This window comes from Schistocerca americana, chromosome 5 (genome assembly GCF_021461395.2).
Source record: "Schistocerca americana isolate TAMUIC-IGC-003095 chromosome 5, iqSchAmer2.1, whole genome shotgun sequence".
In the NCBI taxonomy this organism is placed as follows: Eukaryota; Metazoa; Arthropoda; class Insecta; order Orthoptera; family Acrididae; genus Schistocerca; species Schistocerca americana.
Window position 1 is genome coordinate 519,717,122 of NC_060123.1, and position 24,818 is coordinate 519,741,939.

The 24,818-nt window shown below is 46.7% G+C and overlaps 1 protein-coding gene across 1 annotated transcript; it reads right to left on the bottom strand.

The window, feature by feature from the left end:
- Positions 1–532: 532 nt before the first annotated feature.
- On the bottom strand, positions 533–24,304 carry LOC124615800 (U6 snRNA-associated Sm-like protein LSm6). The gene is made up of 2 exons (XM_047143933.1): positions 23,965–24,304; positions 533–814 (listed from the first exon to the last, which is right to left on the bottom strand). The coding sequence occupies exons 1-2, from the start codon at positions 24,053–24,055 to the stop codon at positions 666–668; spliced, it is 240 nt and encodes a 79-aa protein (XP_046999889.1). The 5' UTR covers positions 24,056–24,304; the 3' UTR covers positions 533–665.
- Between the last annotated feature and the right edge of the window lie 514 nt (positions 24,305–24,818).

Sequence of the window (24,818 nt, forward strand, 5' to 3'; positions counted from 1 at the left end):
ATTCTACAGTTGGTGACAGCATTAATGCCCCTGGCTGCAGAGCTCACAAGAAATGCTGCATTGTCAACTCGGCTGAAAGTGCACAGACAGCAACTACATTACATTCTTGCGTCTTGGCAACATCACAGACCGGCTCGTCTGAATCTGCCGCATGTTTGAAGAATGACTACACTTTAAAAATAAGGCCCCTTGTCTGTTTGTGAAACACTTGGCACCTTCTAGGCAATTCAGCCATTATGAGAAAATTCACATAACACACAGGAATGAGTCAAAGTTTCACACATGTAAAACACAACAGAATGGTCAAATATGACTTAAGTTTACACAGTATTGAATGTGGAAACAGACTGAGTGCTGACTGGCTAGCTGCACAGCTGTCGTACTGCGCATCCTCAACCCAGAGGCCATAAATGCTGTTGTGGACTACATGGTCTAAGCTTTGTATGTAACTGTTTCACACAAATGTTACCGAATGAAAAAAGTATCGACCTGTTTTATGGCACGGAAGTATTAACAAAGCTAAATTACTACATTCTTTGTGCAATACACATTTATTGACACTTTATTTCATTCACAAAATAGTTATCATATTACAATTTCAATTCTATATAAAAAAAAAATCGTCAAGGTATAACAAAACAGAGAGAAATTAAAGCAATTTTCCATCATATTCTCCTCTTCTGAGTACTTATGTATAAAACATTATTCCCTCGGATGAATGCATCACCATACTTGTTTTTTAACTGACCATTCACATATTCTTCAGTCTGTTCTAATGCAATGTTCATGTAACCATCAAGACAGGCAAGCACTCCTGCAAACAAAGATGTATAAAGCTTAAAACTTAATATTCTGGTTAGTGTGTCAAAGGTTGTTTCTACTGACTGATCTCAAATTCTTAGAGCAAATTAATAAATTACACTGGAAAGCACATGCTTCTAAATCTAAATAGTAATACTGGTTGTAAAATTACTTAAACATAACCTTTTTATCAAGATGATTCAACAACAGTTATACACTGACGTTCCAAAACATCACGAGCACTTCGCACCACAAGATGGGAGGCCCCCTGGTGGCACTAGGGACACATAACATGGTAAGGAAGTACATATGCAGAGCAGAGATGAATGTGGATTCACTCTAAATACAATATGGGCCACAAATGGGAAAACTGACAAACATAAGTGACTTTGACAAAGGGCAGATATGTTATGGTGCCACACCTGGGAATGTGCATTTCAAAACTGGCAGAGCTGATCAGCTATTTGCGTACTCCTTCTGTGTGCATCTGTGAAATGTGATGGAAGGACGGTGAAACCAGAGGTATACAAGATGGTACAGCCTGATCTGTACAGCAGGATCGGTTGGTTTGCGGGATTGAAGGGACCGGACTACTAGGGCCATCGGTCCCTTTTTCCACGAACTTTAAACACCCACGAAGAATAAGAACAAACAATGGTGATGACAAGAGACGACGCAGGACAAGAAAGACACAGAGACCAGAAAAAAGGAATTAAAATCACACTGAGTGTGACAGTGGTAGGCCGACCATAGAAACAAAAACGGAAAAGCCAACTACCAAGAAACGCACTAAAAACCCCAGTCTAAAATCGTAGGCCAAAGGCCAGACTCAACACAAAAAAGGACAAACACTTAGATCAAGCGATAAAAACCCCCTGCACGAATAAAATTCAAAACTAAATCTGCCATCACAACGTCATCTGATGAAAGTGCAGGAAGCGTATCAGGCAGCGCAAACATCTGCCTGAGCGGAGTTAAAAGTGGGCAGTCGAACAAGATGTGGACCACTGTCAAAGCTGACCTGCAGCAACATAAAGGTGGGTCCTCGCGGCGCAATAAATAGCTGTGTGTTATCCAGGTGTGGCCAATGTGCAGCCAGCACAGGACAACAGAGTCCTTGCGAGAGACCCGCAAGGAGGAGTGCCACGCACCGGTAGCCTCCTTGATGGCCCGAAGTTTGTTGCACCGACAGCCTGTTTGGCCAGCGCATCAATACATTCATTTCCCAAGATGCCGATATGACCCGAGGTCCACACAAAGACCACAAAGCGGCCGCACTGGACAAGAGTATGGAGGGTCTCCTGGATAGCCATCACCAGGCGAGAGCAAGGGAAACACTGGTCGATAGCTCAAACTGCTCAGGGAGTCACTACAGATAATGAAGGACTCACCTGAGCAGGAGCGAATATACTCTAGGGCACAAGAGATGGCGACCAGCTCGGGAGTGAAAATGCTGTAGCCAGCCAGCAACGAGTGTTGTTCAGAATGATCCCCTAGGGTAAGAGCATAACCGACATGACCAGCAACCATCGAACCGTCAGCATAGACAATGTCAGAGCCTTGAAACGCAGCAAGGATTGAAAAAAAGCAGTGGCGGAGGGCCTCAGGAGGGACTGAGTCCTTTGGGCCCTGTGCCAAATTGACCCAAAGGTATGGGCGGGGCACACACCGTGGGGGTATATGCAGAGGGGCCTGGAAAAGAGGTGGAAGAGGAAAAATCTCAAGCCCAGAGAGAAGAGCTCCGACGCGAACCGCGATCGTACACCCTGGCCGGGGCCGGCATTCCGGAAGATGGACGACTGACTGAGGGAACAGGAGACGATAATTGGGATGCCTGAGCAAGCTACAAACACGTGTAGCATAAGCGGCCAGTAATCGGTGCCAGAACCGCAATGGAGAAACACCTGCCTCCACATGTATGCTGTTGACAGGGCTTGTCCGGAAAGCTCCAGTGGCGAGTCCGATCCTGCTGTGAAGGATGGGGTCCAGCAACTGCAATGTGGAAGGTGATGCCGAACCGTAAGCCAGGCTCCCATAATCTAGATGGGACTGAATTAACACCTGGTACAGCCGTAGAAGGGTAGACCGATCGGCACCCCAGCTAGTGTGACTCAAGGAACGAAGAGCATTAAGATGCCGCCAGCATGTCTGTTTAAGCTGCTGAATATGAGAGTGCCAAGTCAACTGTGTATCAAAAACCAACCCCAAAAACCAATGCGTCTCCACCACAGCAAGAGGTTCGCCGTCAAGATAAAGCCGTGGCTCAGGGTGAACAGTGTGTCGCCGGCAGAAATGCATAATGCAGGTCTCGGCAGCTGAAAACTGGAAGCCATGCGCTACACCCCAAGACTGTGCCTTGTGAATAGCACCCTGCAACTGCCGTTCAGCAGCTGCAATGCCAGTGGAATTAAAGTATAAGGCAGATGTCGTCAGCATACAAGGAAGCTGAGACAGACATTCCCACCATTGCAGAGAGCCCATTAATTGCAATTAAAAAGAGGCAGACAATTAAGATATATCCTTGTGGTACCCCATTCTCCTGAACTCGGGAGGAACTGTGGCAGGCCGCAACTTGCACACGGGGAAGGAACAGAGACAAAACATTTTTTTTTTAAATCAGGAGCGGACCCCGAAGACCCCAGCCATGAAGCGTAGAGAGGATGTGATGTCGCCATGTCGTATCGTATGCCTTCCGTATGTCAAAAAAAGACAGCAACCAAGTGCTGACGGTGGGGAAAGGCCGTACAGATGGCAGACTCCAAGCACACCAGATTATCAGCGGAAGAGCGGCCCTTACGGAACCCATCCTGAGACGGAGCCAGAAGGCCCCGAGACTCAAGTAGCCAACTCAACTCCCGGCTCACCATGCGTTTGAGCAACTTGCAAAGAACGTTGGTGAGGCTAATGGGGCAGTAGCTGTCCACCTCCAGTGATGTTCTTGCCAGTTTTCAACACGGGGATTACGATCCTTTCCCGCCATTGTGACGGGAACTCACCCTCAACCCAGATACATTTGTAAAGATCTAGGTGGTGTCGCTGACAGTCCACCGAGAGGTATTTGAGCATCTGACAGTGGATGTGATCTGGCCCGGGAGCCATATCAGGACAAGCGGCTAGGGAACTTTGGAATTCCCACTCACTGAACAGAGCATTGTACGATTCTGGGTGGCAAATGCGAAATGAAAGGCTCCTATGTACCAACAGCTCTTTCAAGGAGCAGAAGGCCAGTGGGTAATTCGCAGAAGCAGAACTCTGAGCAAAATGCTCCGCTAAGTTGTTTGATATTGTGTTGGAGTCAGTACAGAGTGATCCATTCAACGAAAGCGCAGGTACGCTGACGGGGGTCTGATAGCCACATAGTTGCCTAATCTTGGCCCAAACCCGCAATGGAGAGGTACAGAGGCCAATGGTGGAGACATACCTTTCCCAGCACTCCTGCTTGTGTTGGCGAATGAGGCGGCGCGCTCGCGCATGGATCCATTTAAAGGTGATGAGGTGTTCCAATGAGGGATGCCGCTTGTGATGCTGGTGTGCCTGCCTGCGGGCTTTAATCGCCTCAGCGATCTCAGGCGACCACCAAGGCAGAGTCCTCTGCCGAGGGACCCAGAAGAAGAGGAATGGCAGATTCTGCGACAGTAACGATGTTGGTGGTGACCGAGTGAACCACCACATCAATGGCGTCATTGGAAAGTGGCTCAATAGTGGCAATAGAGGTGAACAAAGCCCAGTCAGCCTTATTCACATAGCCAATCTGCAGGTGCGCCCAGAAGAGTGACGCTGTGGCAGTGACAGAAACATCGGAAAGTGGTCACTACCACACAAGTCATCACGCACACTCCATTGCACAGATGGTAATAGGCTAGGGCTGCAGACTGAAAGCTCGATGGCTGAGTACATGCCATGTGCCACACTGAAATGTGTGAAAGCACCATTATTTAAAAGGGAAAGGTCGAGTTGCGCCAATGCTTGCTCAACGATGCTGCCTCAGACTGTTGCCACTGATCCACCCCACAGAGGATTATGGTCATTGAAGTTGCTCAGTAACAGAAAAGGTGGCAGCAATTGTGCTATCAGTGCAGCCAGGACATGCTGTGGGACATCACCATCTGGTGGAAGATAGAGACTGCAGACAGTAACAGACTGAGACGTTGACACCCGAACAGCGACAGTCTCTAAAGGTGTTTGTAGTGGGACAGACTTGCTGTAAAGAGAGTGAAGGACGTAGATGCAGACGCCACCAGATACCCTTCTCATAAACTGCCCGGTTCCTATAAGAATCCCGATAGCCACAGAGGGCGGGGGTTCGCATCGCCGGAAACCAAGTTTCATGAAGAGCAATGCAGAGAATAGGGTGAAGCCTGAGAAGTTGTTGGAGCTCAGCAAGATAGTGGAAAAAACCACTGCAGTTCCACTGGAGGATGATATTGTCCGTAGCCGAGAAAGGCGTGAAGGGACTGGGGAGGCAGATTGGGCCACTGGGTCACCTGCTGCCATTCATTGAGTACCTGTGCGAGTGACAACTACTGTGTCAGAGTCCGGCGAGATCTAGGTCCTCAGCAGACACCAGAATCTCTACCTCGCCCTCAGACGCACAGCTTATAGGTTGCGGTGGGGCGGGTGCCACCACAAGCGCCTTCATCTTACGAGGTCTTCTTCTTGGACTTTACTCGCTGCTCCTTGGGTTTCACTGGCTGGGAGGGCTTCACTGATTTAGTCTCCAGGATGGAAGAGGATTGTGAAGCACTACGACCAGCTGCTTGTGGGCACTTATGCCACTGTCGGGTGTCATTCTTGCCACTTGCGGAAACCTGGGAAGGGAGAGACCCAATGGACCCCTTGCGAGCGAGAGGAGTTTAAGAAGTTTGACGCTTCTCTGGCTTAGAAGTGGGGACAGATGACGCCGGTGGGTGGGGGGTTGGGTGGGGTGGAGGGGATGTGTTGCTCCCGAGGTAGGTGGTGCAGGAGCAGCAACAGGGTGGGTAGTTGGGTAGTGCCCCCCTGGGCAAGCGGGCATGTAGAGTTGTACGGCTCGGTGATCCGACTGGAATTCGCTGAGCAGATGGGGCTATCACGGTTGTCGTAGCGGCAGCATATGAGGAAATCATTCGCACAGGATGGAGTCGTTCGTATTTCCTCTTAGCCTCAGTATAGGTCAGTTGGTCCAGGGTCTTGTATTCCATGATTTTCCTATTGGGATGTGATGGGCATCCGCAATCAAAATGTGAGGCAGGAAATACAGCGGGAAGACATATGGCCGAACTTCCAGCACTTACAGCACCGAATCGGGGCAGGGATATAGGGCTTGACATCACAGCGGTAGACCATCACCTTGACCTTCTCCGGTAAGGTATCACCTTCGAAGGCCATGATGAAGGCACCGGTAGCGATCTGATTATCCTTTGGACCCCCATGAACGTGCCGGACGAAATGAACACCTCGACACTCTAAATTGATGAGCAGTTCATCATCAGACTGCAAAAGAAGGACCCTATGGAAAATAATATCCTGGACCATATCTAAACTCTTATGGGGTGTGATGGTAACAAACATCCCCCAACTTGTCACAAGCAAGTAACCTTCATGACTGGGCAGAGGATGCCGTTTTTATCAATACTGACCCAGAGCGCGTTTTAGACAAGCCCTCCACCTCCCAAACTTGTCCTCTAAATGCTCTACGAAGAATTGAGGCTTTGTTGACATGAAAGACTTCCCATCACCTCTCTTACAAACTAGGAACCGGGGTGAATAAGTGTCACTGCCATCTTGAGCTTTGCGCTCCTCCCACGGTGTGGCCAGAGGGGAATGATTTGGGATCATATTTCTCAGCGTTGAATTGAGCCCGAGGACGCTTAGAGACTGCTGGTGGCTGGCCACCAGCGAGAGGTGATGTACCACGCTTCATTGAGGATCATCTGCCCTGATGCCACCCACTCCGACAAAGGGCCCTCCCCACGGGTGCCACCCAGCCTCAGCTAGGGCCATCTGGCAGGATGGCCATTGCCAGGAGTCCTGATGCCCCAGGGAGATAGGTATCTACTCCTTGGAATATGTGGGGATCATCAGGCATCAGCAGAGCGATCCCTGTATTGTCAGGGGGCTACAACTAACAGGGTACATGGTGGCCCCACCACAACAGACTGGCTACCGTGCTGGATATTAGGTGCAAGGTAGTCCATGGTGGTCGTCTCCGCAAAAAGCAACACTGCACAGTGCATGGTGGAAATTGCACCCAGGAATGTAGCCTCGCCCAAGAGATGGAGAACGAGCGGGACGGCAATGCAACGACGAGAAAGCTGGCTAAAGGTCTCAATGCACGATGGACACAATGCACATGTAAGGTGCCCTTCCCCAATCGGCTAGCTCTTCGGAAGAATTTGGAAATATGGAGGTCAAACCCAAGAGGGTACCATCACATATAGGCCGAAATGTTTGAGATCCCTTTTAGTCGGCTCTTATGACAGGCAGGAATACCGCAGGCCTATTCTAACCCCAGAACCCACTGGGGGGGTGTACAGCAGGATATACAGCAACCTGTAGCACACGTTTGTTTTGTTTTAGGACACAAAAACAGCTAAGGTCAAATGTGCCCATGCCAGAACACTAAGACAAAAAAGGAGTTAAAAGCGACTACACATTAAGCCCAATGAAAGGAAACAGAGACAACGGAGGTTCCAAACTAATGATTAAATGTCCCTCACCATAATGCTGCAACAGACAAAAATTAAAACGCAATAGTCAACAGGCCATGAGTTGTTCGCTAATACGGCTGATAACTAGATGACAAACATACATTAGAACGTAAGTGGTTAAAAAAGGCATTTGGTCAGGAAATGGCGAATCATGAAAGGTTGATGACGATGAGCACAAAGTGGTGGGGGATCCCCACGTAACAAATGGTGATGTCTAAAACGACAACCTAGCTAAAATGATCTCTTCGCTGCAAGAGGACCAAGAGGCGGTCTGCCAAGCCACAAGGAGAAGTCTAATTTCCCAGAGCTTGTTCCAATGAAGGGAAGAACAGTGGTGACGCCAAACTGACACCACCTGCTGACAAGACGGTGACATGGAGGAAGGAATGGATGAACTAGTGGGCTGTGGTAAAAGGACTGCAGCCTTGTTGCCCATGAGACTGACATGACCACAGGCCCACATAAACATCAGGGTGGTTCCCTCAAGAGTGAGCAAGTGGATACTTTCTTGGACCCATAGCACTAACGGATGGACTGTGTACAGCACACAGAGGCCTTAAAGGGCACTGAGAGAATCAGAGCACAAGACAACTGAAAAGCCTGTGTCACCTCACGTACAGCGTGGCCTGATGCTGGGCGAAGAGCTCTGCTGTAAATATTGAGCAGTGTTCTGGAAGTCGATAGCCTACTGAAAATCATCAGTGCCAATGATGAAGGCACACTCGTCACCATGGTCAGTCCAAGAGCCATCAGCATAAGCAAAGGTACTATCGCGAAGTTCCGTGAGAAGGTCGAGAAACTTAGAGTGATAGATTGCATCTAGAGTAGTTTCCTTCAGAAGCGCATGAAGTCAAAGTTGAACAATGGTTGCCACACGAAGCCAAGATGGTGAAGGATTCACATCCATTAGGAAAGGGGCAGGTAGCACAAAGTTAAGATACTGGAGCAATAGCTGAAACTCCAGGATACTTTCTCCAGGAGGTAACAGAGAAGAGGGACATGCCCCATACTGGTGGTCAAAGGAGTCATAGGATAGAGGAGACATAGGATGGGTGGCCGAGCATGGCAGACAAACAGCATGCTTATCTGCTGAGGAGAACACCACATCAGTATGACAGCAGTAGTTTGGCAGCTTCTACATAGAGATTATCATCCACAATGGTGGATTTTATTTAGACATGTAAGATGTATGGATGAGCAGATGCATAAACAAAAAACAGAAGAGTGGTCCGATCCACTCCCCATGAAGTACTGCCCAGGACATGTAGGACATTAATGGACTGAGTGTAGCTGCAGCCAGATAAGACATGTGGTAGGACCAACAAAGTTTCCTACCAAGGATGGGCCCAAGGAATTTCATAATTTCAGTGAACAGAAGAGCAACAGGTCCAAGATGTAAAGACAGAAGAAATCCATTGTGCCAACAGAAATTCATACAAATGGTTTCGTCAGAGGAAAAGCAAAAGCCATTGTTGAAAATGCTGCTCAAGGAGACAAATTAGTGGAAACTGCAATAGACTGCAAACTTGTCAACAATAAGGAAACCGGAGATGCTTGGTGGGAGACAGGCCGTAATGGGTTTAAGGGTTACAACAAAGAAGACGATACTCAGGATGGAGCTCTGCGGCACCCGCCTTGCTCGATAAAGGAACCCAACAAGACAGAAACCACATATACTTTGAAAACTCTGTCTTTTAAAAATTCCTGAAGGAAATGGAGCAGGCGGCCTCAGAAGTCCCACATGTAGGGAGTACGGAGATACCAGTCCTCCAGCAGGTGTCATGGGCTTTCTCCAAATCAAAAAAGCACGACCACAGGCTGGTATTTCTTCAGAAAAATGTCCATGGACATGGGTCGACAAAGTGACAAGATAGTCAACTGCAGAGTGGCATGCTCAAAATCCACATTGTGCAGCAGTTAGTAAATTGTGAGACTCGAGCCACCGTACCAGCCAAGCATGAATCATACATTCCATCACCCTGCAAATGGGGCATTAGCTACAAGGAAGGGGTTTGTCCTTACCAGGCTTAGGTACGGTTATGACAGTGGCTTCATGCCAGTGTTTGGGAAACATGCCATCTGCCCAGGTGCAATTGTACATATGAAGGAGAAAGTGTTTGCTTGGAAGAGGAAGGTGCTGCAACATCTGTAGCATTCACAATTCTGAGATGAGGTATCTCCCAAGCCTCCTCCACTCATTTCCAATGGAGGAAGGTGGGGTTATAGTGTGTGGAGCTCAAAATCTCTGCTAAATAGTGGCCCAAGGTGTTGGAGATAGTCATAGGGTCCACAACAACATCACCTGCTATGTTCAGGCCGGAAATCGGGAAATGGACCTTGGTTCCAGAGAACCAATGGTGGTTGCCCCACATGATGGAAGAGGGTGTGGAACTGTTAAAAGAACAAGTAAATGAAATCCAGCTAGGTTTTTTGCAATACTGCAGAATGTGATGACACTGTGCACGCAACTATTTATAATGAATACAGTTCGCCATCGTAGGATGGCTGTTAAAAATGCAGAGAGCACGGGAAATGGTCATTTTAGTATGTGATAGAAAGAATGGACCAATCAAGATGACAGGCAAGCTGGGCAGTGTAGAACGAGGGATCAAAATGGAAATAGATGTGTGTGGAGTCTGAAAAGAATGTGGGTGCTCCAGTGTTAAGACCGACAAGTTGATTACAAAGCCAACAAATATGACACCTCTCCGACAGGTTCTGGAAGAGCCCCAGAGATGGTGTGCATTCAAGTCACTAAGCAGTAAAATGGGGAGACGGAGTTGCCCAATAGGCTGAAGGGATTCTGCCATGGCGACAATGAATGACAGAGGGCTGTAGACGGTACAACGAGAAACGGTGAACGAATGAAATGGGGACTGCAACAGGTTGTAGCTGGGTGTTCATTGGTTTGCCTATGAATTTCATCCTGGATGGGCAGCATGACTCTCCCACGAGATGGAATGCCATCCTCAGGGCGACGGTCAAAGTGGACTGGAAGGAAATGCAAGAGAGAAAAAAGCCATCATGAGGAAGCAATATTGTTTCCTGCATGCAGAAAACAAGCGGATACTGTGATTCCAAGAGCAGCCACAATTCCTCCTTGTTGGATCTAATGCTGCGAACATTCCTTTGGAGGAGAGCCATGAAGGGGGCCAGGGAAAAAATGAGGGACTTGTCACCTTGGCAGCTGACAAGCGCCAGCCTTTGAAGGCCCACTGCTACAGGGTGCAGAGACTATAGGATCCCGTTCCACGAGATCTCCAAAGGAGTCAGCATTTCCACTGCGTCAGGCTGTGGACTCCAGGGCAGAAAAATGTTGGCAGTATGTAGCGGCAAAATGCAGGTCAGGCCAGAGAGGCATCATGCTACAATACCACTGAAGAGAATCTCCAAGTCTGAAGAAGACCATTTGCCTTTGTTTGATTTCTTGGAGCCTTTGTGGCCAGTAGATGAAGACTAAGATGCTAGTTGGCTTGAGGGACATAAAAAGTCTTTGTGGGAGTATTCCTTCTGCCATTTCTAGCCTTTTGGTGGTGTAGTACGTGATTTCACCACTGGAGGTGAAGAACTGGTGGCTTGCTGCACAGCTGGAGAGAAAGAGACAGGGTTACTACCATGACACTGGGTGATTTTGCAATCATGGTGCTGAATTTGAGGTTATAGGTCTGTGGCTGCATCCTTCATGGAGTGAGGTGTAGCAAAAACAGTACTGTAAGTGTCAGATGGTAAAACACAGAGCTTCTGATTAGCCAACAACTTGCGAGCGACCAAGGTAAGGCATTTTTTCCTTCACCTGGGGCTCCTGGATCACTCACTCATCGACATACACAAAGGCCATTCTTAGGATGAGGCTGCATGGTCGCCACAGACATCTGTACAGCAAGGAGGATGAGGCAGCAAGCAATCACCCTTGTGAGCATTCCAACCACAATTAAAACATTTGGTCACGTTTTGACAGGACATTTGAGTGTGATTATAATGTTGACATTGGTAGCAGCTCATCAGGTTTGGAATGGATGGTTGGATCGTGATGACTCTATAGCCTGCTTAGATCTTCGATGGAAGCAGCACTCTATCAAACGTGAGAAATAGAGTTGTGTAGGGGCTACGGTTTCATCAACCTTTTTCATCGCTCAATGGACTGCAGTGATGCCCTGATCAGAGAGGTAAGTTTGTATTTCTTCCTCAGTAAGGCTAACGAGCAGCCTAGCATAAATAACATGTGAAGAATTCAGCACTCAAGGGGCCTCAACATGAACAGGATAGCTGTGGAGGAGCGAAGCTGCAAGCAGTTGCTCGGCTTGAGAATCACAATTGGTCTCCAAACGCAAAGTGCCATTAAATAAAAGAGTAGGATTTCACAGGGCCAGCAACTACATCAACACCTTTCTGAATGATAAACAGATTAATCTTGACAAAGGAGTGACCTCCTCCATCTGTGATACCACGAGGAACTGAGGTGCAACTGGGAGAGCCTTGGGACCTTTAGCCTTATTCGGTTTACATTTAGTAGGTGCAGATAGAGATGGTGATTGGCTCACTGCAAGAAAACCTTCATTACTGCCAGCATCTCCGATGGTGCACTGCTTCCAACTGCCCCCCCCCCCCCCTCCCCTCAGCGGCAATCACCCATCCCTGGGCTTGGTCTATACCAGGGGATATTTGCAAACCCTACCTGTCGACCTGGGGCTGGGAACTACATGTTATCCAGGTCACCTGTCATGTGTCAAATGCATGGGCCGGCCGCAATAAGCACAGAGGGAGGAACCTCAAACGCCAAAGCAGAGGAAGCGTATGAGATGGAGAATGAAGAAAGATTCAAGAAAAAATAGAGGAGGGATTGTTCTAATGTCAGGATACTAAAACTTCAGAACACATTCCCCAAAAATACCACAGACATGTTCATCAAGGGAGGGGAAAAAGAATGGCAGGAGACTAGACATGCAGCATGGAAGGGGAAAGGTGCAACAAAGGCTGGGGCCCCATGGTAGCCAAGCATTAGCTCACCAAAGGGTGTTTTTTTTTTTTTTTTTTGTGGTTTTAGGGCGCAAAACTTCTATGGTCATTAGCGCCCAGCCCGTGACTTAGGAAACAGGAAAAAACCGAAATTTAAAACCAGCAGCAATGGGAACAAAGTCATAAAATTTGAGAAACTAAAAGCAGAAGGAATGCTTAAAAATCCACTACAGAAAGGGGTTGGTTGTCCCCAAAAAAAAGCTTCAAACAACTGAAGTCATTTCACTGTCACTAATAAACTGGAGAACGCGGTCGGCTGAGTGCGTGTCATCTGCTAAAATCGACGATAGATCAGGCGATAGCTGTAGACGGGAGCGTAACTGATTAAAATAGGGGCATTCAATTAAAAGGTGTCTGACCGTCCACAGCTGAGAGCAGTGGGGACAGAGTGGGGGAGGATCGCCGCTTAAAACATGTCGATGGCTAAAAAGACAGTGCCCTATCCGGAGTCTAGCTAAAATTACCTCCTCCCGACGACGCGTTCGGGAAGAAGAGGTCCAAGCGCAAGGAAGGGCTTTCACTTCCCGCAATTTATTATGGGGAAGTGTTGACCAATGCGCATGCCATAAATGAGCAACTTGGCGACATAAACCGCTCCGTAGATCGGTGAAGGGAAGCGACTGAATAGCTGGCCGAAGAAGAGAGACTGCAGCCTTGGCCGCCATATCGGCCGCCTCATTCCCACAGATACCAGCGTGTCCCGGGAGCCAGAGGAACGCCACCGAGACACCCCCCAGGTGGAGCAAGCGCAGACAGTCCTGAATCCGGTGGAGCAGAGGGTGCACAGGGTAAAGAGCTTGGAGACTGAGGAGAGAGCTGAGAGAATCTGAGCAGATTACGTACTGTATCCGCTGATGGCGGCGGACGTAGCGGACAGCCTGGAGAACAGCGTAAAGCTCCGCAGTATAAACCGAACACTGGTCGGGAAGCCGAAAGTGATTTGGGGTGTCGCCAACAATATAGGCACTCCCTACACCTAACGATGTTTTCGAGCCGTCGGTGTAAATAAATGTGGCGTCAGTCATTTGTGCACATAGAGCAGCAAATGCCCGACGGTAAACAAGTGTAGGGGTACCATCCTTGGGAAATTGACATAGGTCACGGAGCAAGCAGATCCGGGGACGGAGCCAAGGCGGTGCTGTACCCCAAGTTGTCAAGAAGGTTTTAGGAAAGCGGAAGGAAAGAGAATGGAGCAGTTGACGGAAGCGGACTCCCGGGGGTAGTAGGGAGGAGGAGCGGCCTGCATACCCTACATCAAAGGAGGCGTCGAAAAAAAGGTCATGGGCTGGATTAGCAGGCATGGAAGACAGATGGCTAGCATAACGACTCAGAAGGACTGCCCGCCGATTGGACAGCGGAGGTTCAGCAGTCTCAGCATAAAGGCTTTCCACAGGGCTGGTGTAAAAAGCTCCAGACACTAAACGTAATCCACGGTGGTGGATAGAGTCGAGACGCCGAAGAATAGACGGCCGAGCAGAGGAGTAGACTATGCTTCCATAATCCAATTTCGAGCGCACTAAGGCGCGATAGAGGCGGAGAAGGACCACTCGGTCCGCTCCCCAGGAGGTACCATTCAGGACACGGAGGGTGTTAAGGGAACGCAGACAGCGAGCCGAAAGATAGGAAACGTGGGAGGACCAGCACAGTTTTCTGTCAAACATAAGACCCAAGAATTTAGCGACGTCGGAAAACGGAAGGTTGACAGGACCTAGATGTAAGGAGGGCGAAAGAAACTCCTTACGTCGCCAAAAATTAACACAAACGGTCTTACTGGGTGAGAAACGGAAGCCGGTTTCGATGCTCCACGAGTGGAGGCGATCGAGACATCCTTGAAGACGTCGTTCAATAAGGCTTGTCCGTTGAGAGCTGTAGTAGATCGCAAAATCGTCCACAAAGAGGGAGCCCGAGACATCAGGAAGGAGACAATCCATAATTGGATTTATGGCGATGGCAAACAGTACAACACTTAGCACGGAGCCCTGGGGTACCCCGTTTTCTTAGGAGAAAGTACGGGAGAGAGTAGTGTTCACCCGCACCCTAAATGTGCGCTCTGCCATAAATTCGCGAAGAAAAAGGGGCAGCCGGCCTCGAAAGCCTCAAGAGAACAGCGTGCGGAGGATGCCTGTCCTCCAACAGGTATCGTATGCTCTCTCCAGATCAAAAAATATTGCTACCGTTTGGCGTTTCCGGAGAAAATTGTTCATGATATAAGTGGAGAGAGCAACAAGATGGTCAACTGCAGAACGATGCTTTCGGAATCCGCATTGGGCAGGTGTTAAAAGACTGCAGGATTCCAGCCACCAAGCTAAACGGTAATTCACCATACGCTCTAAAACCTTACAGACACTACTCGTGAGAGAAATGGGGCGATAGCTAGAGGGGAGATGTTTGTCCTTTCCAGGTTTCGGAACGGGAACGACGATAGCTTCCCGCCATTGTCTGGGAAAAGTACTGTCGGTCCAAATTCGATTATAAAGGCGAAGGAGGAAACGCAGACTATGGGTGGATAAATGCAGCAACATTTGGACATGGATACCATCCGGTCCTGGGGCGGAGGAGCGAGAAGAAGAGAGGGCATGTTGGAGTTCCCGCATGGAGAAAACAGTATTGTAGCTTTCGTGATTTTGAGAGGAGAAAGCAAGATGTCGCACTTCCGCTGCACGTTTCTTCGGGAGAAATGCTGGCGGGTAATTGGAAGAGCTCGAAATCTCAGCAAAGTGCTGACCCAATGAGTTAGAAATTGCGACAGGGTCCACTAAGGTATCATGCGCGACAGTGAGCCCAGAGACCGGGGAGAAACTAGGCGCGCCTGAGAACCGTCGAAGCCGACTCCAAACTTCCGAGGAGGGAGTGAAGGTGTTAAATGAGCTAATAAAGAATTTCCAGCTTGCCATCTTGCTATCGCGGATGACGCGACCGCATCGCGCACGGAGCTGCTTATAGCGGATACAGTTGGCCAAAGTAGGATGGTGACGGAAAATGCGAAGAGCACGTCGCCGCTCACGTATTGCGTCACGGCATGCCTCGTTCCACCAAGGAACTGGGGGGCGCCGGGGCAATTCGGAGGTGCGTGGTATTGAATGTTCCGCAGCTGTAAGAATAACAGCGGTAATACGTGTGACCTCATCGTCGACGCTGGGAAAGCGAAGGTCATCGAATGTCGCTAGAGACGAAAAAAGTGTCCAATCGGCTTGGGCAAACTTCCAGCGTCGCGGGCGCATATATGGCAGTTGAGGCTGCAGTCTAAGGACACACGGAAAGTGGTCACTCGAGTGTGTATCATCAAGGGCGAACCATTCGAAGCGCCGAGCTAGCGGAACAGTACCGACCGCAAGGTCCAAATGAGATAAATGTGTCGTGGAGGCAGACAAAAATGTGGGGGCCCCAGTGTTGAGGCAAACTAGATCCACTTGGTGGAAGACGTCTAGCAATAGGGAGCCACGTGGACAAGGATGTGGAGATCCCCAAAGCGGGTGGTGGGCATTGAAGTCCCCAACCAGCAAATAGGGGGGTGGAAGCTGACCAAGAAGATGAAGGAGATCAGCTCGTGCCATTGGTGTGGACGATGGAATGTATACAGTACAAAGAGAGAACGTGTATCCAGAAAGAGAAAGACGGACGGCGACAGCTTGGAAGGAACTGTTTAAGGGGATTGGGTGATAATGGAGAGTTTCATGGAGAAGAATCATGAGTCCTCCATGTGCTGGGGTGCCTTCAACAGAGGGGAGGTCATATTGGACGGACTGAAAATGAGGGAGGACAAAGCGGTCATGGGGACGCAGCTTTGTTTCCTGAAGACAGAAGATGACCGGCGAGTAGGATCGTAAGAGGATCGACAATTCATCCCGATTGGCTCGAATGCCGCGGATATTCCAGTGGATAATGGACATAGGGTGAACAGAAAATTGAGGACTGTGACCAAGGTCGCTGTCAACTCAACGACTGCTCAGAGCTTGCGACCGGCAGCATGGAATGGCATTCAGCCGAAGGCAGAAGATCCTGATCCATAGGTTGGTCAGGAGCAGCTCCTGCCACCAGCGATTGGCCGGTTGACCGGCCACCAGCAGTGCGCCTCGGCGACACAGAGGACGGCCGAGAGCGATTTCCGCCAGGTGGTGCTGTAGATGGGACACGCCTTGGCCGAGAAGGAGAGGAACTGGGTTTCTTTGTAGCCTTCTTGGAAGTATGATGTTTAGATGAAGAAGGAACCGATGGTTGTGAAGTTGCGGTACGTAAAAACTCTTCACGAGTATGCTCTGTTTTCGAAGACTTTGTGTCTGACTTGTGGGCTCGAGATTTAGCAGAACCCGACGAAGGGTGAGCCATAGAGTGGGCAGGCGAAAGCGGGGAGGTTGAACGGGCGATCTTTGCGCTGGCCGATCTGACGACTGTGGCACTAAAAGTGAGGTCGCAAGTCTGCGTGGCCGCCTCCTTTGTTGGCCGAGGAGAAGCAAGGACAGTGCTGTATTTTCCTTTCTGAGGCACGGTGGGCTGTCGACTGGCGAATAATTTTCGAGCAGGAAAGGTCGACACCTTTTCCTTTACTCTGATCTCCTGGATGAGCTTTTCGTCCTTGAAAACGGGACAATCTCGAGAGGAAGCAGCGTGGTCACCCATACAGTTGATGCAGCGAGGGGATGGAGGTGGACAAGCGCCCTCATGGGCATCCCTGCCACACGTAACACATTTGGCCGGATTGGAACAGGACTGGCTGGTGTGATTGAACCGCTGACACCGATAGCAACGCGTAGGGTTTGGGACGTAAGGGCGAACGGAAATTATCTCATAGCCTGCCTTGATCTTTGATGGGAGTTGAACTCTGTCAAATGTCAAGAAGACAGTGCGGGTTGGAATGATGTTTGTGTCAACCCTCTTCATAACCCTACGAACAGCCGTTACGCCCTGGTCAGACAGGTAGTGCTGAATTTCTTCATCAGACAAGCCATCGAGGGAGCGTGAATAAACGACTCCACACGAGGAATTTAAAGTACGGTGCGGTTCCACCCGGACAGGGAAGGTGTGTAGTAGTGAGGTACGCAGCAATTTTTGTGCCTGGAGGGCACTGACTGTTTCTAACAACAGGGTGCCATTCCGTAATCTGGAACAAGACTTTACAGGACCTGCAATTGCGTCGACACCTTTCTGAATAATGAAAGGGTTGACCGTGGAGAAGTGACCTTCGTCAGACCGAGAAACAACAAGGAACTGTGGCAACGATGGAAGAACTGACTGTGGCTGAGACTCAGTGAACTTACGTTTGTGAGCAGACAAAGTGGAAGGTGAGGAAACCATTGCGGAAGAATCCCCCATGATTACCGGCGTCTCCGATGGCGCGCTCCTCCCTTGTGGGGGCCCTCTCTGAGGGCACTCCCGCCTTAGGTGATTGTTCACACCTCAGGTCACACCTCCCGACAAACGGACGGAGGGACCAATCGGCACTTTCGGAAGGTATCAGCTCGGGTAATCACCCCTCCCTGGGCCTGGCCGTTACCAGGGGGTACGTACGTGTCCTACCTGTCTACCCGGGGCGGGGAATTACGCGTTACCCCGTCACCGGCTATGCATGGAAGTGCGTGGGTCGGCCTTCAGACACGCACAGGGAGGAAGAAAGAGAAAGGGAAAGGAAAGAAGAGGGGGTCTCATACGCCGCAGCGAAGAAAAGGGTAAAGAGAAGAGGTAAGGAAAAGAGAAGGACAAAGGAAGGAAGAAGACATACAAGCAAGGAAGGCGAAGAATGCGGTACATTTACAAGCGTCCGTCTCCGGACGTAGGCGCAAACCATACTCCCAGAGGGGGAGAAAGTGAAGGAGAGAGCCAGAGGTGAGGGGGGGGGGGGGGGGGGGCGAAGACAGGGGATGGGGAAGGATGCGGAAAGGGAAGGTATGCAGCCCGGAAAGGAAGGAAGGCCACATTAGCTCGGGGCCCCGTGCTCGCTACGCACGTATCCACAAAAGAGTTGTGGATCCCCTGGGGGACCAAAGGGTGGTGAGCCCCCTGGGATTGTGTAGCACACTTTATGACATAGTACAATGCTGCTGCATGCACAAGTGTTTTAGAGCATGCCGTTCACTGTGTACTGTTGACTATGGACCTCTGTGACAGATGGCTCAAGTTTGTTCTCATGTTGAAACAATGACATTAATTACAACAGCAGTGGACACAGCATAGCCAAGATTGGACCATTAGCATATAGAAAAGTGTCACCTGGCCACACGAATCATGCTTCTTGTTACACCAAGTTGATGGTCATATCCAGATACCCCATCATCTCGGTGAACAGCAACTCAACACATGCACCGCACAACAGATGCAGATTGGTGAGGTCAGTATTATGCTATGACATTCAACTGGCCTTCCATGGGGCTTTTAGTTGTAATTGAAGTCACCATGAGAACTATGGGCTATGAAGATTATTGCAGACTACTAGAATCCTTTCATGCCTCGTGCCTTATCCGATGTCAATGGCATTTTTCAGCATAGTAACTTTCCTTGTCACAAAGCTAGAATTGTGCTACCATGGTTTGTGCATGATAGTGAACTCCCACATTGATTACTACCACGTAATTCCCTTGATCTGAAACTGACTGAACACATCTTATGCAACTGGACAACAGTTCCACATCTGCCACCCCATTATTTTCTAGAACTGTGCAACCTATGTGTAGACATCTGATCCCACATAACTCTGGTAACCTACAACGGACTTGTGGGAATCATTGCTGCACTGCATTCCATGAGAGACCAACTCAGTATTAAACAGGTGTTGATGTTTGGCTCACAAACGTACGTAATACATGAAGTACATGTGGTTAAAATGGAACGGGTTCATAATCTACTGTTGTCTCATTTGTCGAACTGTACTTCTATATTTTCCAGTAATGGGAAAGGTTTTATGTAATGATTATATGAATGCTTGGTGCCTGTTCTTTCAAACATTTAAACTGAAGGGAATCACTGCAGTCAGCTGCAGTGGGACATTAAGCAGAAGCCCGGGTTCGACTCCCACTCCAGTACACACTTTCACTCGTTGCTGCTGATTCCACTTAATGTCCCACTGCAGCTGACAGCAGTGATCCCCTTCAATTTATATAACAAAGTCACACTTCCTGCCACTTCAGCACAACAAACTGTACTAAAAATGATGTATTTTGTAGAGGCCTTTATGTGGTGTACCACTGAAACTGCACTTTTTGTAATTAGAAATATATGCCCTATGCCCCCATAGGTGTCAAAGGAATTAAGTATAAATATGAAAAATCATCAACTATGGCATTTGAACTTCACGGGCACTGAATGATGGGGGCTGCTCAACTTGCTTCTGTCAGACAACAACACAGGTCAGATGATCTTGTCAACCAATCATAACATACACATATTCCTAGTTGTAAGAAAGGGGCCACTGATTGCTGACAGATTTGCAGCTTTGCCCGAGGTCCTGAAATCTGGGTTAGGTCAGAAGGTAACAGTTTGGTTGTGAGTTGGCAAAGTCAATAAATGTGAAAGCAAGAACCTCACTTGGTGGGGAGTTATCTGTAGCTTGCCCCAAGGCCAGGTAAAACTGGCTGAATAGGTCATGTTTCTTGTGCTGTTATTGGCTGTGAGAAGCAAATCAAGCAGCCACCAATCTGATTTCAGTGCTTCCAAAGCTAACATGCTGTATTCGACAGTTTTCATATATAATTGTGTATTACAAAAATATGCAGTTTCAATGATACACTACATCAAAGATTTCTCCAAAAGGGATTGTTTTCAGTAGGGTTAGATTTTGCTACATTGGTTTTTAAAATCATTATTTACCCAAGCAATTTAAAGAAACCAGAGAATCTTGAGGACCAGATGGAGATTTGAAGCCCGTTCATCCTAAATCCATGTCTAGTGTATCAATCATGACAACTTTCACTACATAGTTAGCTTTAATAATCACTTTATAATGCATCTCAACATGTCTTTCATTCTTCTCTGGAACACAGCAATAGTTTGTTTAGGGAAACTGAGAATATATATTGAGCAAGTATAAATGAACAATGCCCTCATTAGTGCTGCAAAGGTTATCTTTATACCAGCAGAAAATCCAAGAGAGTTTAATGCAAAAACACAGTAGGGCCTGTTCTGGCCAGATGTAAGGAAGACTTGGAAAGTTTGTTGAAATTAGTATACAGCATTCTTACATAGAAACTGTCTGCCTTAAATTTTTTTTAAAAATTGTTAATGTCTGTGGTGTAGAAGTGAAAATTCTATCTAGGAAGCAAGATCATAGAAGATGGCCAATGCAAGGAAGATGTACGTAAAACGACATAGGAGAATAAAGTTTCAATGAATTAAAAGAATTAATCAGAATGATGCAAAATTACTAAAAAATTGCTGAGAAAACAGGATTACATGTTAATGAAGAAAAGACAGAATACTTGCCCATAAGTAAGAAAACCAGAAAAGATGCTCGTCTGACTGTGTAGATGGATTCGATTTCGAGATTGTTGACCACTTCAAGTACCTAGGAACTCTTTTTAGTAATAACAACAGAACTGCTATAGAAATAGATGCCCGTTTATCAACAGCAAACAAGACAGTTTTTAGTTTCATCAAAATTCTAAGAAAAAGATCACTTAGCAGTAACTTCAAAATCTGCTCATATCAATCGACCATTATACCTGTGATGTTATATGGATGTGAAACATTAACATTTAGAAAGCAAGAAGAAGAAGAAGAAGAAGAAGAAGCAGAAGAAGAAAAACTTAATATTTGAAAGAAAAGTACTAACGAAAATTTTTGGACCTGTATACGACGAAAATAACATGGAATGGAGAATAGGAAGAAATGAAGAATTACGAGGGCTGTACAAACACCATAACATCGTCAAAGTGCTCAAGAGGAGAAGGTTGAATTGGGCAGGTCATATAGCAAGAATGACAGAATAGACTACCTAGAATGTCATTTAGCAGAATAGATGGAACGAGAGGAAGAGGGATACCCAGAATCAGATGGTGGGATAACATTCGGGAGGACAACTAAGATGAACAGCAACAGCAACTGGACAAACAGCAAATTGGATACGCAGAAGTGGAACAGGCTCATAGAGCAGGCATATGGTCAACAAGGCACTTGCCACATGTAAAGTAAAGTCGTATGGAACTGGGCAAAAAGTGTCTCGACCACAGCACTGTACGGCAAAAAGAACCATCGCAATCTGAATAAGACACCCAAAGCATGTGAAGTTATCGAAGTTGAAAATTAGGTGAATAGATAAAGTATCTGATGGCATACTAAAAATAACTGGTACTGAAGTTTATGAAAGATCCTTGCTGTAAGAAGGGATGGGCTAGTGGGACATATGTTATGGGATCATGAATAACTTTGCACTAGAGGGAGCAGTAGTGGGATAAATAGAAGGGACACACAAAAACTAGAATATGCAAATTACTTGCCAAGGAACACGAAACAAAGTTCAAACCAGCATTGTTTTTCATTGAATAAAATTATATTATAGACTGCCTAGGGAGATGAAAAAGATTACTAAAAGACATTTGTTTACAATGGCAAGGCAACTAAAACAGTCATCAGAATAATTAGTGATTAATAATTTTATGTGATAACTACTAGACCCTGCCACACTGCAGTACTTTATCATAATGTAATGGTTTTACACGAAAATCATTTGCCAAGATCTGTGGGGCATGACAGTAACGTCTTGTCATTCTCCTGAAGTTCAATACCTCTTATCATGGAGGGATGCTGTCTCAGTTTTCCAGGCAGACTAAGGGGAGGGCATGAAGACATGCATGGGATGTAGTTGCATGTTTATGGGCTTGGAGTGGTGCAAGTGGTATAACAGCATATTCATGGTCCAGGTATCACCAAAAGGTGTCAGTGTGTACAGTGATGAAGAGCAAAACTATGTTTTCTGACATAAGTTATGTGGAGCAAACTGTGTGTCGACCAAAGAATATTGTACAATAGGGACCAACCCAATGAGACAGTTCGGGTGAATGGAGCATGCTCTACGTGGCTATCCTGATTTAGGTTTCCCTAAATCATTTCAGGTAATTACAAGGATTGACCACCTACCCCATTCTAATGAAAGTACACTTACTGTAAGACTTGCCTGGCTGATTAAAAAAGTATTACAAAAGTACATAGTAGTTACTATACATAGAGATGAAAAGGTTAGCACAAGGCGAGAAACGTAGGGCATAATTCATATCGCTTCAGGCAGGGGGTTACCCTCATAGTCTCTGATGTTACTGAATTTAGTATATGTTGAAATTCAGGAGTAAGTAAGAAACACATATTTCTTTGTAATCATAAAGCAATTATCTTCCAAATAAAAATAACCCACAAAATATTTAGAACTGTTCCAGAGATACAGCATTTTAATTTTTTTACAAAATTCACATTTTCACTGGTATGCGCAGTGCCATCTTTGGAGGGCTGTATCTCTGAGCAGAATTGTTTTTGGAGAAAACAAAAAATACATATTCCTTCATTTCAACATACGCTGAATTCAATAACATCTAAGACAATGAAGGCAAGAATTTTTCCTAGCCTGCCTGAACTGATATGGACTATGCCATAGAGAACACCACTAAATGTACCTGAAAACAAAAACTTTGAAAAAGTTTACTACAGCATGGAATTTTCGCATATTATGAGAAGCATCAAGCTAAATACCTTACATTTTTCTCATATTTGTTGAACATGTGCAGCACAGACTGGGAAGGACCTTGAGGGACTTAATAATGAAGATTATTTTTCCACTGGGATGGAGTAGGCTACCTAACTTCACTTTAATGAACACTTCCGCTTCCTACTAAAAAATACCATCATGAAGGACATTTCTCGAATATGCAATCATGCATCGTAAGTTCACTGAGCCTTCATTAATTTTTACGATTAATATGCTATTTACACCATACTATGTGAAAAGCCTTAGCCACATACTACATATAAAAATGGTGTCAAATAACATTTTACTTTAACAGTGGAGAATCAGTAATTAAGTAAAAAAGAGGGATAGATTTTCCGTTCATACTATCAGGAATTATCAGTTCGTTGCTACACAGGCTGTGAATAATACTGATCACTCTGTAATAACAGTATCAACGGAAACTAATTTACACAAATTTATTTCCCTGCGTTCATATCGTGCATCTGGCTTACTTTAAAGCCTGGATTCTTACACGGTCGTCCTTGTCAGCAAACTTCTTATGCTAAAAGGCCACCAGACAGCTTCTCACATCCAATATTTTACATGCCGCCTCAATATGACAAACCGTTTATTTAACTACTGGGGCAAGGCGGAAAAAGAAATCAAGCTGTTGCTGGCGTTGTTTTCAGTCCAGAGGCTGGTGTGCTGCAGCTCTCCATGCTACTCTATCCTGTGCAAGCTGCCTCACTTCCGAGTAACTTAATGGTAACACGAGAAGTAAATAGTTATCTTCAAATATTGCTGTCTGAAGCGTACCTCGGTAATCAACTCCACTGTTCAGCTTGACAACTACAGGGCGCCCATGTATCTGCTGGATGAACTGTGACAAAGCTTCTTTCCTGCTCATTTTTGTGTAATTTCTTTCTTTCAAAAGTCTGCAATTCTCTTAGGCGAAATTCATTAGAGTCAACGCTACAGTTCTGATTTTTTCTGTCCCATGTACCCTTTTGTCTTAGACCCGGCACTGCACACCACAAACAATGTACGACTGCCAATTTACGTTTAGAGGTTTAGGTTTCGATCTCTCGATACATTATAAGCAGTTAAGCATACGAATCGCTGATTACAAAATTGAAAATACAAACCACAGTAGATGCAAAGATAGACTGGAGCAAAGAGTAGGGAACACATAAAGCCCAATGACCAAACAGGTAGACTATGTTCTTTGTCTTTGTCAACGACCTATATACCCCTTTCATACAGAGGTTGTGGCACGCTATTCAGCGCTCATTATGGTGTCATACCATACTATCAGTTGCCTTGTTTCGGGGAGTCATTCTGCTGTTGTTTTGAAAACAACGAGTGAACTAATTATATGTACAACAAAGTAACTATGTATCTCGAAATTAATTAAAGTATCAGATATTTGTTATTTCACCAGTAAGATGTGTTTAAAGATTTCCGAACGAAGTATGGGAAAGAATATGCAACAGTTTCAATTCTCATATATTGACAGAGCAGCTACAACAGACGTACGATTTTTGTAAAAAAATTGCAGAATTACATTGCCAATACACACTCCACATTGTACATCAGAATGTACAGTCATTAACAAACAAAGTTGATGAAATAAATATACCACTCAATAGGGAATGCAAAGACATTTCAGT

Coding starts and splice junctions, on each gene's coding strand:
- LOC124615800 (XM_047143933.1), bottom strand. CDS start 24,055: ATGAGCAGGAAAGAAGCTTTGTCACAGTTCATCCAGCAGATACATGGG. Junction 815..23,964: donor CAGTGGAGTTGATTACCGAG/GTACGCTTCAGA, acceptor CTTTGTTTGCAG/GAGTGCTTGCCTGTCTTGAT.